Genomic DNA, 11122 nt, shown 5'->3' with positions numbered 1-11122 from the left:
AGAAACGCCTGTGAAATGAGGGTGTTAATTCCATCCATCCCTGCTCTGGGAGATGTGCTGTCCTCTGGGGAGCTGCTCCTCACTGCCAGCACCGGGCAGGAGAAAGGTGTGTGCTGCTCCATTTGAAACCAGTGTGACCTGCCAGCACCTGGGTGCTGCTCCCTAGGGAACTTGCTTTACCTGTGCGTGCCCTGCCCATGGAAGAAGTGACTCCTTTGGCCTGGCAAGGGGAGATGGGTTCAGACTGAAACAGGGAAGTTCAGGTTGGAGATAAGGCAGAAGCTCTTCCCTGGGAGGGTGCTGAGGCGCTGGCACAGGGTGCCCAGAGAAGCTGTGGCTGCCCCATCCCTGGCAGTGCTCAAGGCCAGGTTGGACACAGGGCCTTGGAGCAAGCTGCTCCAGTGGAAGGGGTCCCTGCCCGTGGCAGGGGTTGGAGCTGGAGGAGTCTAAGGTCCCTTCCAACCCAAACCATTCCATGATCTTTGTCATTATAAACCAACCCGGTGGGAACAGGGATGCCGTGAGTGCTCTTGCGCTGTGTGACTTCTCCTGAGCACTCAGCTCTGAGCAGGCTCAGGCAGGTTTTGCCTTCACAGCAGGACCAAAGGGTTCTCTGGTCGGGGTGGCAGACACTGCACCACCGCTTTGCCCGTGCACTCAGGCTGCTCTGTTTCTGTGTTCTCATGGTGCAGAATGAACCAGAGCCGGCCGTTCGCAAGAGCTACCAGGCTGTGGAGAGAGACGGGGAGATCATCCGGGTGCGAGACACGGTCCTCTTGAAGTCAGGACCCCGGAAGAAATCCATGCCCTACGTGGCGAAGATATCGGCGCTGTGGGAAGACCCCAAGACAGGTACCGAGCCAGCAGAGCGTCTGTTGTGGCTGTGCTGGAGAGCTGAGCTGGAGCCCGGGGGGTGATGGATCTCGGGAATGCTGCAGGTGTGTTTGGGGAGCTCCACTGCTGCCAGCCCGGGTGATGAAGAGGCAGAGATTAACTCCATGGCTTTCATTCAGGTCGTTCCCGGAGCTGAATGCTCTTTAATCACAAGCCTGGGACTGGTTATCAGAATCTTCCTGGGCGTGAGAGCACAGAATAGCTGCCAAGCGCCCATCTTAGCAACCATCTCCTGTATTATTTCATTGCAGCAGACGTCTCGGGAGCTGCTGTTTACTCAGATGCTCTCCCCAACATCTGGGCTGGGAGCTGGTGTGGAGCACGGGCTTGTCTGCAGAAGCTTGTGATGGGACCCAAGGAGAGGTGGTGATTGGAGCAGTGTGGGTTTGGTGCTCTGGTCCCGGCTCTGAGTAGTGATACTCGAGCCAAGGAAGCTGTGCCAGAGGTTGCAACGCACAGGTCTGGCTTAAAAGCAGAAATGAAGTTAGACAGAAAAGTGATCAGCGTGTGGTGAGGCCCGTCTTGGTCACATCACCCTGCAGCAGCGATTCGGCATTAACGTGGAGTTCATGGTGCAGGCGCTGAGCTTTGGATGAGCACCTCTCCCAGCTTGTGTCCAAGTGGATACTTCCCTCAGATGGAAGGGCTGGATTTTTGTGTTCTGTTTCATTTCCGTGCCTCCCTGCCCTCTCTGTGGCAATGCAACGCACGTAGAAAGGGTGAAGGTGTGAGAGAGTAGCAGCGTGACGACTTCATACAGCCTCTTGCTGTAACAAAAGGACACCTCTAGTTCAGCATGAAATATTTATCACAGCACAGCTGCCTCTCCGTGAGCGCAATGGGAATGAAAGGGATGGAGCAGGAGGAGGAGGCTGGATATTAGTGGGAAAACACTCCGTGAAAGCTGAGGTTTGACGTGTTTGAATGCATCTTCTTGCAGGGGAGCTGATGATGAGCCTCCTGTGGTACTACAGACCAGAGCACACGCAGGGCGGCCGCAACCCCAGTATGCACCAGGTGAGACAGACGGACAGGACACTGGGGGTGAGAGCATCCATTGCCTCTGCGCTGCTGTGGGGAGAGGGGATCAGCCCAGGGTCTCCCAGGACCTCTGGCTGGGCTCAGACTCGGGGCTGAGCTGCTGCTTTGGGTGAATGGAGCTGTCCCTTGGCTGGGAGGCAGCTGCTGCCAGGTGCTCCTTGCTATGAGGGTGCTGATGTGCTTGTCCAGAGAAGCTGGGGCTGCCCCATCCCTGCAGTGTTCAAAGCCATGGAGCACCCGTATCTCATGCTGCCTTTATCATAAATCCCTTAATCTGCTCCTTAAACTCCAGCAACGTGTTTGTGTTGTGCAGAAGTGGCTGCGTCATCCTCCCCTGTCCAGATTTATGATGAGAATTAAAGAGTGACTCGGGGCTGTTGTGCCACTTTAATAGTTTGCTTCTTAAAAGTAAACCCATGTGAATCATTATGGCCTCACACCTTGCTCTGCTTTGCATGGGGTGACAGAACAAGCTGGGATTAACCGGGAATGGAGAAGTGACTGCTGCTTGTAACCCATCACATGCTTGGTGCCTTCTCCCTTGTCTTGCTTTCTTAACTGAGGGGATGAGAGCTGGGAATGGCACCTGCCTGGATGCAGGGCACAGCTGGGTTTTGAAACCAGAATGTGGTACCTGATAGTTCCCTGCTCCATCAGTGAAGCGTGACTGTATCCAGTTGCACTTCAGTGCAGGGAGCACTGGAAGCCTGGCCAGGAGGAGCTGAGCCACGTTTGTGCACAGCTGCCTCATTACACAAGACTTCAACTGCGGGTGCAGGGTTTGGGCTGAGCAGTGGGGATGGGCTTGTCAGAGATGACTCACGTAGTGCTGATTGAAGGAGTAGCCCAAAACCCCAAGGTGCAGAGCAAGGTGTGGTGGTTCAGGTTCTCTGATGAACATCTCATAGAACCCCAGCCTGGTTTGGGTTGAAAGGACCTTAAAGCTCCTCCAGCTCCAACCCCTGCCACGGGCAGGGACCCCTTCCACTGGAGCAGCTTGCTCCAAGCCCCTGTGTCCAACCTGGCCTTGAACACTGCCAGGGATGGGGCAGCCACAGCTTCTCTGGGCACCCTGTGCCAGCGCCTCAGCACCCTCCCAGGGAAGAGTCTCTGCCTCAGATCCAACCTGCTGCTAGGTGAAATTCTGGTGCACACTGTAAATAGACCCAGAACACCCGGAAGGCGTCTGGATTATGGCAGTGCTGGCTCTAAAGAGTGTCTGCTATGGACATGCTTTGATAGACTCCCCTTTAGGGTGCTGGGTGAAGGTGTGGGCTCCGGGGTGACCTCTTCCTTCCTTCTCTTGCAGAATGAGATCTTTGCATCCCGGCATCAGGACGAGAACAGTGTTGCCTGCATCGAGGAGAAATGCTACGTGCTGACCTTCGCAGAGTACTGCAGGTAGGTGGTGCTCTTTGCTTGCTGCTATAGAATCACAGAATCATAGAAGTTCGGGCTGGAAAGGACCTTAAGATCATCCAGTTCCAACCCCCTGCCATGGGCAGGGACACCTCACACTAAACCAGGTCACCCAAGGCTCTGTCCAACCTGGTCTTGAACACTGCCAGGGATGGAGCATTCACAACCTCCCTGGGCAACCCATTCCAGTGCCTCAGCACCCTCACAGGAAATTCTTTCCTCCTTAGATCCAATCTAAACTTCCCCTGTTTCAGTTTGAACCCGTTACCCCTTGTCCTGTCACTGCAGTCCCTAATGAAGAGTCCCTCCCCAGCATCCCTATAGGCCCCCTTCAGACACTGGAAGCCTTCTGGGACCTTCATCTGCCTCCAGCTCTTGTCAGTCTTTCCCTTCCCAGTCATCACCCAGCAGAACGGTCCCAGCCCTACAGACTCTGGTTGAGCTGGAGCTGGATGAAGCACAGTCTATGTACGAGTTGTGTACTGCAGCATGCGAGTGCTGCTTCAGCTCCAGAGTCATTCCGAGTCTGGTTTGGGCAATGTCACAGAACCAACCAGGTTGGAAAAGACCTTTAAGATCATTGAGTCCAGCTGTTCCCCAGCACTGCCAGGGCCACCACTAACCCATGGCACTGAGGCCTCGTCTACGTGGGTTTTGAATGTATGCTTTATGGAGCTCACAAACATTTGTACTTGTACGACCCTGGGACGTCAGTGGAGGACAGTGCAGGAAAATATAACTTGGACTTAAAAGCTGAGCAAGGCAGGAAATCATCCTTACATATGCCTGTGTATTCTGTAAACCTGTGCGAGCAGCAGCTCAGGGAGGGGATGCTGCCCCTCTGCTGCGCTCTGGGGAGACCCCCCTGCATCCTGCATCCAGCTGTGGGGCAGCAGCACAAGAGGGATGTGGAGCTGTTGGAGCAAGTCCAGAGGAGGCCATGGAGATGCTGCGAGGGCTGGAGCAGCTCTGCCATGGAGCCAGGCTGAGAGAGCTGGGCTGGGGCAGCCTGGAGAAGAGAAGGCTCCTGAAGGGGAGACCTGAGAGCAGCTCCAGTGCCTGAAGGGGCTGCAGGAAACCTGGAGAGGGGCTTGGGACAAGGGCCTGTAGGGACAGGCCAAGGGGAATGGCTTGAACCTGCCCGAGGGGAGACTGAGCTGAGCTCTTGGGCAGAAGCTCTTCCCTGGGAGGGTGCTGAGGCGCTGGCACAGGGTGCCCAGAGAAGCTGTGGCTGCCCCATCCCTGGCAGTGCTCGAGGGCAGGTTGGACATAGGGGCTTGGAGCAAGCTGCTCCAGTGGAAGGGGTCCCTGATGGTGGCAGGGGTTGGAGCTGGAGGTGTTTAAGGTCCCTTCCACCCCAACCCATTCCATGGTTACGGGCAGGTTGGTGCTAACTCTTTGCTGCAACTGCCTTGCAGATTTTGTGCCTTGGCAAAGCGTCGCATCGAAGGGATCCCGGGCAGGAAATCCATCATGGTCCCTCCCTCGGAGGAGTACTCCACCCCCCTGCACCGCAAGGTGCCCGAGGACACCGACCCCGAGCTGGTGTTCCTCTGCCGTCACGTCTACGACTTCAGGCACGGGCGCATCCTGAAGAACCCGCAGTAGCCCGGTCCCCACGGAGCGCGGGCAGGAGGAGCGGCCCCGGAGCGCCGGCCCAGCGGATGATCCCGGATATCTGAGTGCTCCTGACGCCCTCCCTTGTGCTGCTTGCAGACGAGAGCGCCCAGCGCTCATTCCTCGGACTGAGGCGCGTGTGCCGCAGCGGATCCCTGAGGAGGAAGGCAGCAGTTGAAAGCACAGCACTTCATTAAAGCATAAATGAATATATACGTATAAAATAAATATATGTATATAGATATAGGTACTTGCATATGTAAATCTATATCTATATATGTATCTAGAGATGCATATATTGGGAGGGGTTCGCAGGGAATGAAAGCCAGTAAACTGAATGCAGAGCCATCGCTGGTGGGAACGGTGGAGAGCGCAGGAGGGATGCTGTGGTGCGCTGGACGAGTCAAGCTGTGACAGCTCTGGGGTTTTGGTGCCCTGATGTGAAGTGGGAGGACTGAGACCATGGCAGAGCACGGGAGAGTCCCCTTTGTCCCACTGTGAGGATTCCCCGTGGGCAAGAGCTGCTTCGAAATACAGCCGATGCTTTGGGAGCTGCCTGGGTGCAGTGGCCTTGTGTTGTGCTTGAGTGGGTTTTGCTCCATCAGAGGAAGAGGGGACCCTGTTTTCCTCTCATCTTTCTCTGCCCTCATCTCCCTGTTCTGTGTTTCACCGCCTGGACTGGGGCCTGGCAGCCAGGCTTGGAGACCTGCTCCATGGCAGAGCAGAGGGAGCTGCAGGAGCAGAGGCTTCACATCCCAGAGCAGCGCCATGGAGAGCTGAGCCCCTGTTGGGGTGCCCAACCTCATCCTGGAGGATCTCCTGCCCCAGAAAGCCGGCTCTAGCTGGGAGCCCCAACTGGGATCTGCTGGTGAGAGCCATGTTTTCCCTTCCAGCTGTTGCTCTTCCTCCAGTGGCCGCCGTGGTGGAAGTGGGTTGCTCTCTCTTCCCAGTTCGTTTCCCTGTAACATCGTTTTCAGTCCCGGTTTAACCCCACGTGGTTCCAGTGCGCAGCAGCCGGAGGGGAAATGACAAACCCCTTCCTTGAGTGTTCTTGGCTTTTGTCAGCATTGCCCCCTCCCCTCAGGGTCGGTCCTGCCCTGTCTGTCCTGAGAAGCCAGCAGCAGCGCTGCCATGGAGCAGTCCCCCTCCAAACCCATCCCGGTGCCCGAGCGAGCTCACCAAAGTGGCTTTGTGGCTCCCGGAAGGAACTGAGCATCGGTGCAGGTTGCATGGGCACATGCGGCCCCAGCCCCACAGATCTTGCCTCTTGCCTTACGTGTACAGGTCCTACACAGACCTTGGTTTATCTTCACACCAACTGCTGGAGTCGATGCTAAAGCAAACCAAAGGACAGTGTCACAGCCCGAGTCACTCGCACCAAGCTGGGCGGCCGCTTCTCGATTGCACTAATGTGAAGAAGGAGAATTGGCACCATCTCAGCCCATGTTCCTGCTGCCTGGAGTCACTCAATGGAAGTAGGGCTCTGCATCTTCCCAGCCTGCTGGGCCTCCTGAGCTCGTGTGAAGTGTTCAAACTGCTTTAATGCTGTCCTGCCCGTGCAAGCAGCACTGCCTGGACTCCTCATGGATGCAGCACACTGGGCTCCTTGGCTCTGACCACTGCACCCCTCCTGACATGGGGAGAAAACCCCACAGCAAGTCCATGACGTGGAAGTGGTGTAACCCAGGAGCTCTCCGGAGATCTGCTCTACATACCAAAGAGGGGAACGTGTCCAGGAGGCGATGACTGGAGAGGAGGTGACACAGCAGGCGAGCAGGGCAGGCGTCTCTCAGCCATCGGTGGATGGTTCCCACTCAGTGTTGCAGAAGATGCTGGAAAAGCCCCATTGATCCTTGCCTTGCAAAGCCCAGCTCCAGGAGGTTTGCTCCTTGGTGTGCAAGCAGGACTTGGCGGGTGAAGCCTCTTCTCTCATTTATACCTCAAGATACTGTTAGTGTCAAAGTGATTGCTCAGATTTCTCCTTAACAATTAACTTGGGCACTGGTGGTCTCTTGGAAGGAGGTGGGTGGGCTGTGGATGTGGTGGTGCTGTGCTGGGGTGGGAGTCACTTCTCAAGTGGAAGTGCCACGGGGAAGTGAGGAGGTGGTGGAGAAAACGGTCTCTGATGCTGCAGGGAGAGGGATGAGGAGGGGAGGATGCTGGAGGAGCGGAGCTGCTCCTGCCCGTTTTGGATGAGGGGGTCATCAGGGGATGGAGCAGCTACCTCCAGGGCTCTGGTGCACAGCGGGGCTGTGGCAGGTGATGGGAAGCCCTAAATGCACATGCTTGGCTCCCTAGGGACTCCCTGAGGCAGGGAAGTGCCCGTGGCTGCCTTCCCTTAGGAAAAGTGCCCTCAGGGGCAGGATGCTCCAAAACCCACCTGAGCGATGCTGCACAGGCAGAGCAGGGCTGAAACCAGCCCTGGAACGACAGAACCCCACCGCAGCTCTGATCCTGACCCCTTTTCCCCCTGCTCCCACCTGAGTCCTGGCTCCTCTCTGGGTAGAAGAGAACTTGTACTTGCCCTGGGGCTGGAGGGCACAAATCGTGCCTCTCCTCCTGTTAGACCCTGCTTCGGGCCGACAGCGTTGGTCGAGGTTCACGTGGTTGCTGATGCTGTTGTGCAGACAGCATGTAAATGAATGGAAATGTCTTATCCCTAATGAAAAGATTTCCTGCTTTTTTAATCTATTAGATATGGAACTATTTTTTGAAGCTGAAGAGATGCAGGCGGTAGAATTTAAACGGAAGCCGTAATACACGTAAAATCTATTTTAGTTGAGAATTTTGTAACATGCACTTTTTTGTGTCTCTTCCCTGGCTCCCCAGATCTGTATTTCTGTGTTTACAGCTGGAATGAGGACATTCCCGAGCCCTCCTCCGCTCAGAAAGAGATATTAGAAGTAATTCCTACAAAATAAATTTGAAGAATGGTATTGATTTAGAAAACGAGCCCGCGCTGTGCTGTGTTCCTGCCCCAGCAGGTTCAAGTGCTCGGGAGGGGATGGGGTGGGAGCGGATCCGCGTGTTCAGGGGCTGCAGTGAGTGTGACCTGGGTGCAGCTCTTGGGTATCCAGTGAAAATGGGGTAAGTGAAAGGAGGAGCAGGACTTGGGGTATTGAGAGAGGAGCAGCTCCCCATGACCTGGCTTCATGAGCCCAGACCCCCCACCCCCATGTGCTGGGCTGCACCCCCAGAGCAGTGACTGCCCCATCCCTGGCAGTGCTCAAGGCCAGGTTGGACACAGGGGCTTGGAGCAAGCTGCTCCAGTGGAAGGGGTCCCTGCCCGTGGCAGGGGTTGGAGCTGGAGGAGCTTTAAGGTCCCTTCCAACACAAACCAGGCTGGGATTCTGTAACTGAATGAGCAGGAAGTCATGTCTGTTCCAATGCTGAATTAGCTCCTGGTTATAGAGGGGAGCAGGTGGCAAGTGGGCTGTGGGATGGATGGGAATGGGCTGGGCAGGAGAGCCTCATCCATAACACAGCTCAGGTCGCTGGGACATGTAAACCTGCATTCTGGTGTGGTGCCAGCAGGGATGATGTTCCTGCTCCCATGGCCTTGGGGTTTTGTTGGAGAACCACCTTAGAATTGTCCAGTTGGGTTTAATGTGACGGGGCTGCCCGGAGGCATCAGAAGTGTGCCAGTGATGGAGCAAGCATGCACCCTGTGTGTGTCCCACACGTCCCAAGCTCTGGTGTAAAGACAGTGTCTTTAGGGGTCAGTTAAACAGAGAAAGCTTTCCCGTCCCAGCTCTCCCGCATGGCGAGCTGTCATCGATGGATAATCTGCAGCAAGCTGAAAAGTTGGGATTAATGTCAGGCAAAATTGGATTTGGTGCTGAAATCTGCCACCCGAGGGAGCTCAGCTGCATCCGGCTCTCCTGTGTCTGCCTTCAACCAACTCCTGCTCTTGTACTGCGCCTCATGGTGCCAGCGACCTTCTGCCAGCGCCCTGGGGGAGTGCCACTGGCCACGGGGCTGTCCTCGGGGGTGACAGACGCTGTGATGGCCGAGGTGGGCTCACCCTGCTGGGAGCAGGGGTTTGTGTTGTCACTGGGATCCTGCACTGCTCTGCCCAGCTGAGGCCCCGGGGGGCTGGCTCCACGTCTGGTTTTGATGACCCAGCGGCGAGGAAGGTAACTGGCAGAGCCGAGCTGCTGCGTTGCATCTCCCCTTGTCTCTGTGCAGTGTCTGGAGGTGACAGAGAAAAGGGATTGCAGGGGGAAGGTGGCGCTTGGGGTGCTGGGAAGGAGCAGGTGGGGCTGCAGGCACCTTGGATGAGGTTTGGGCCCTGGGACAAGCACAGTGGATGGGTGGGAGATACTCAACAGCACATCCTGAGGTTTGGGAATCAATCTCTTGGGAAGCACGGGATGGTTTGTCTGCATCATTTCCTGCAGCCGGGGGATGCTGCTGCAGCTCTTTGTGTTTGATGCTTCACTGTGGACTCTCCTTTGACCAGGGAAGGTCCCAGTGGGGGCCCTGGGGTGTTTCTCACTCCCCACATCTCCCATCCAAGCAAACCCAAAGCGTCCTTCGGGACCACCTCCGGCCGCTCAAGTCTCTTCCCACCCAGAGCAAAAGCCCCGATCTCCCGGTTATGTTTAACTGCTGCTTCAGTGCTGCTGCTGACAGCCGGGTGTAAGGGTGCCAGACTGCATCACAGAGCTCTCGGTCACCTCCCGGCGCTGTCCCCCTGCAGCGGCTGCTGATGGATGAGCCGAGCCGAGCATGTGGCTGTGTGAGCCTTGTGCCATCGCCGGTGTCACCCAGGGGAAGGGATCCCATGTTACCAGTGTCCCGGGGTGATTCCCACTTTTCCTGTGCCCTCCTCGTGCTGCCGGTATAGAAAAGCACTTGGTTCATGGAGCTGGGGGCTTGGCATAGATAACGGAGCAAACGCTCTCTCATCCACGCTGATGCTGTCTCTGAGCACTTCGGCTGCGCTCCAGCAGCTAAAGAGGCAGCAGCTCCGCTCAGCACAGGCTCCATCTGGTGGGAAAGCACCAGAGCCCTCGAATACAGCCCTTTTGTATTGCTCCCCCACTGGCTGGTCCCTTTGGGGCTGGATAAAACCGAGGTTGAGCTTTTAATGTTCATCTCCAGCTGCTGCTTCTGCTGCATCCCTGTCCCTGCGCTGCCAGGTCCGGAGGCTGAGCTGTCTCCTTCAGGGAGCAGCAGGAAGCTGCAGCTCACCCGGCACGGCAACGTGTATCCAGGACCACCAAGATGGGGGTTCCCGGAGGCTGCTTCCTGCAACAAACTCCATCAGAAAGGTAATTCCCATCCATCCCTGGGGAAGGAGCCGTGCTGGGTGCTTGCACAGCCCCTGGTGCACCCAGCATTCAGCTAAATCAGCCCTTTCTACAGTAATGCTCCCCCCAGCACCATGAGGGTGTTTAAGTGCAGGGGTGAAGGCATCTTCCAAACCCCAGGTCAAGATCTCCACAGGGCCCTTTGCTTGAACCCTGTGACTGGGTCTGGGGATGGCCACCAGCAACAGGGAGCTCAAGAGCCAGCACAAGGAGTTGGTGGGAAAGCTGAGGAGATTTGTTGAGGAGAAGGAAAGGAAGGAGCCCAAAATCAGGGGAATGGAGGAGAAATGAGGTCACACTGCTGGGCTGGCCGGGAAACCCACAGGGTGCTGGAGAGGGACTCCTCATCCAGGGCTGTACTGCCAGGCCAAGGGGAATGGATTGAACCTGCCCGAGGGGAGACTGAGATGAGCTCTCAGGCAGAAGCTCTTCCCTGGGAGGGTGCTGAGGCGCTGGCACAGGGTGCCCAGAGAAGCTGTGGCTGCCCCATCCCTGGCAGTGTTCGAGGCCAGGTTGGACACAGGGGCTTGGAGCAAGCTGCTCCAGTGGAAGGGGTCCCTGCCCGAGGCAGGGGTTGGAGCTGGAGGAGCTTTGAGGTCCCTTCCAATACAAACCAGGCTGGGATTTTATGCCCACTCTCCATACACAGGATGGGACCCACCAGCCTTCCAAAGGAGCTGCTGGCACAATGTGAAGCTGTGATGCTGTAGCAGGTACCAGCCTTGGGGAAGGAATTAATGATGGGGATGCTGTGGTGGTGATGACCTCACTTGGAGCACTGTGTGCAGCTCTGGTGTCCTCAACATAAAAAGGACATGGAACTGTTGGAACAAGTC

General features: G+C 56.4%; 1 protein-coding gene across 1 annotated transcript in view; it reads left to right on the top strand.

Annotated features, from left to right (window-relative positions):
* Positions 1-5217, top strand: part of BAHD1 (bromo adjacent homology domain containing 1) — a 40769-nt gene extending 35552 nt beyond the window's left edge. Inside the window, exons 4-7 of the mRNA XM_057430556.1 lie at positions 693-852; positions 1835-1911; positions 3245-3336; positions 4773-5217. Coding sequence (XP_057286539.1) covers positions 693-852; positions 1835-1911; positions 3245-3336; positions 4773-4962 — 519 coding nt within the window. The 3' untranslated portion in view covers positions 4963-5217. The remainder of the gene's footprint in view (positions 1-692; positions 853-1834; positions 1912-3244; positions 3337-4772) is intronic.
* Positions 5218-11122: the final 5905 nt, after the last annotated feature.

This window comes from Pezoporus wallicus, unplaced genomic scaffold, assembly GCF_028554395.1.
Source record: "Pezoporus wallicus isolate ANWC-B61680 ecotype Strahan unplaced genomic scaffold, APGP_CSIRO_Pwel_v1 contig_8824, whole genome shotgun sequence".
NCBI lineage: Eukaryota > Metazoa > Chordata > Aves > Psittaciformes > Psittacidae > Pezoporus > Pezoporus wallicus.
Note: the sequence above shows the minus strand (reverse complement) of the source record. Positions and strands in the feature narration are given on the sequence as shown.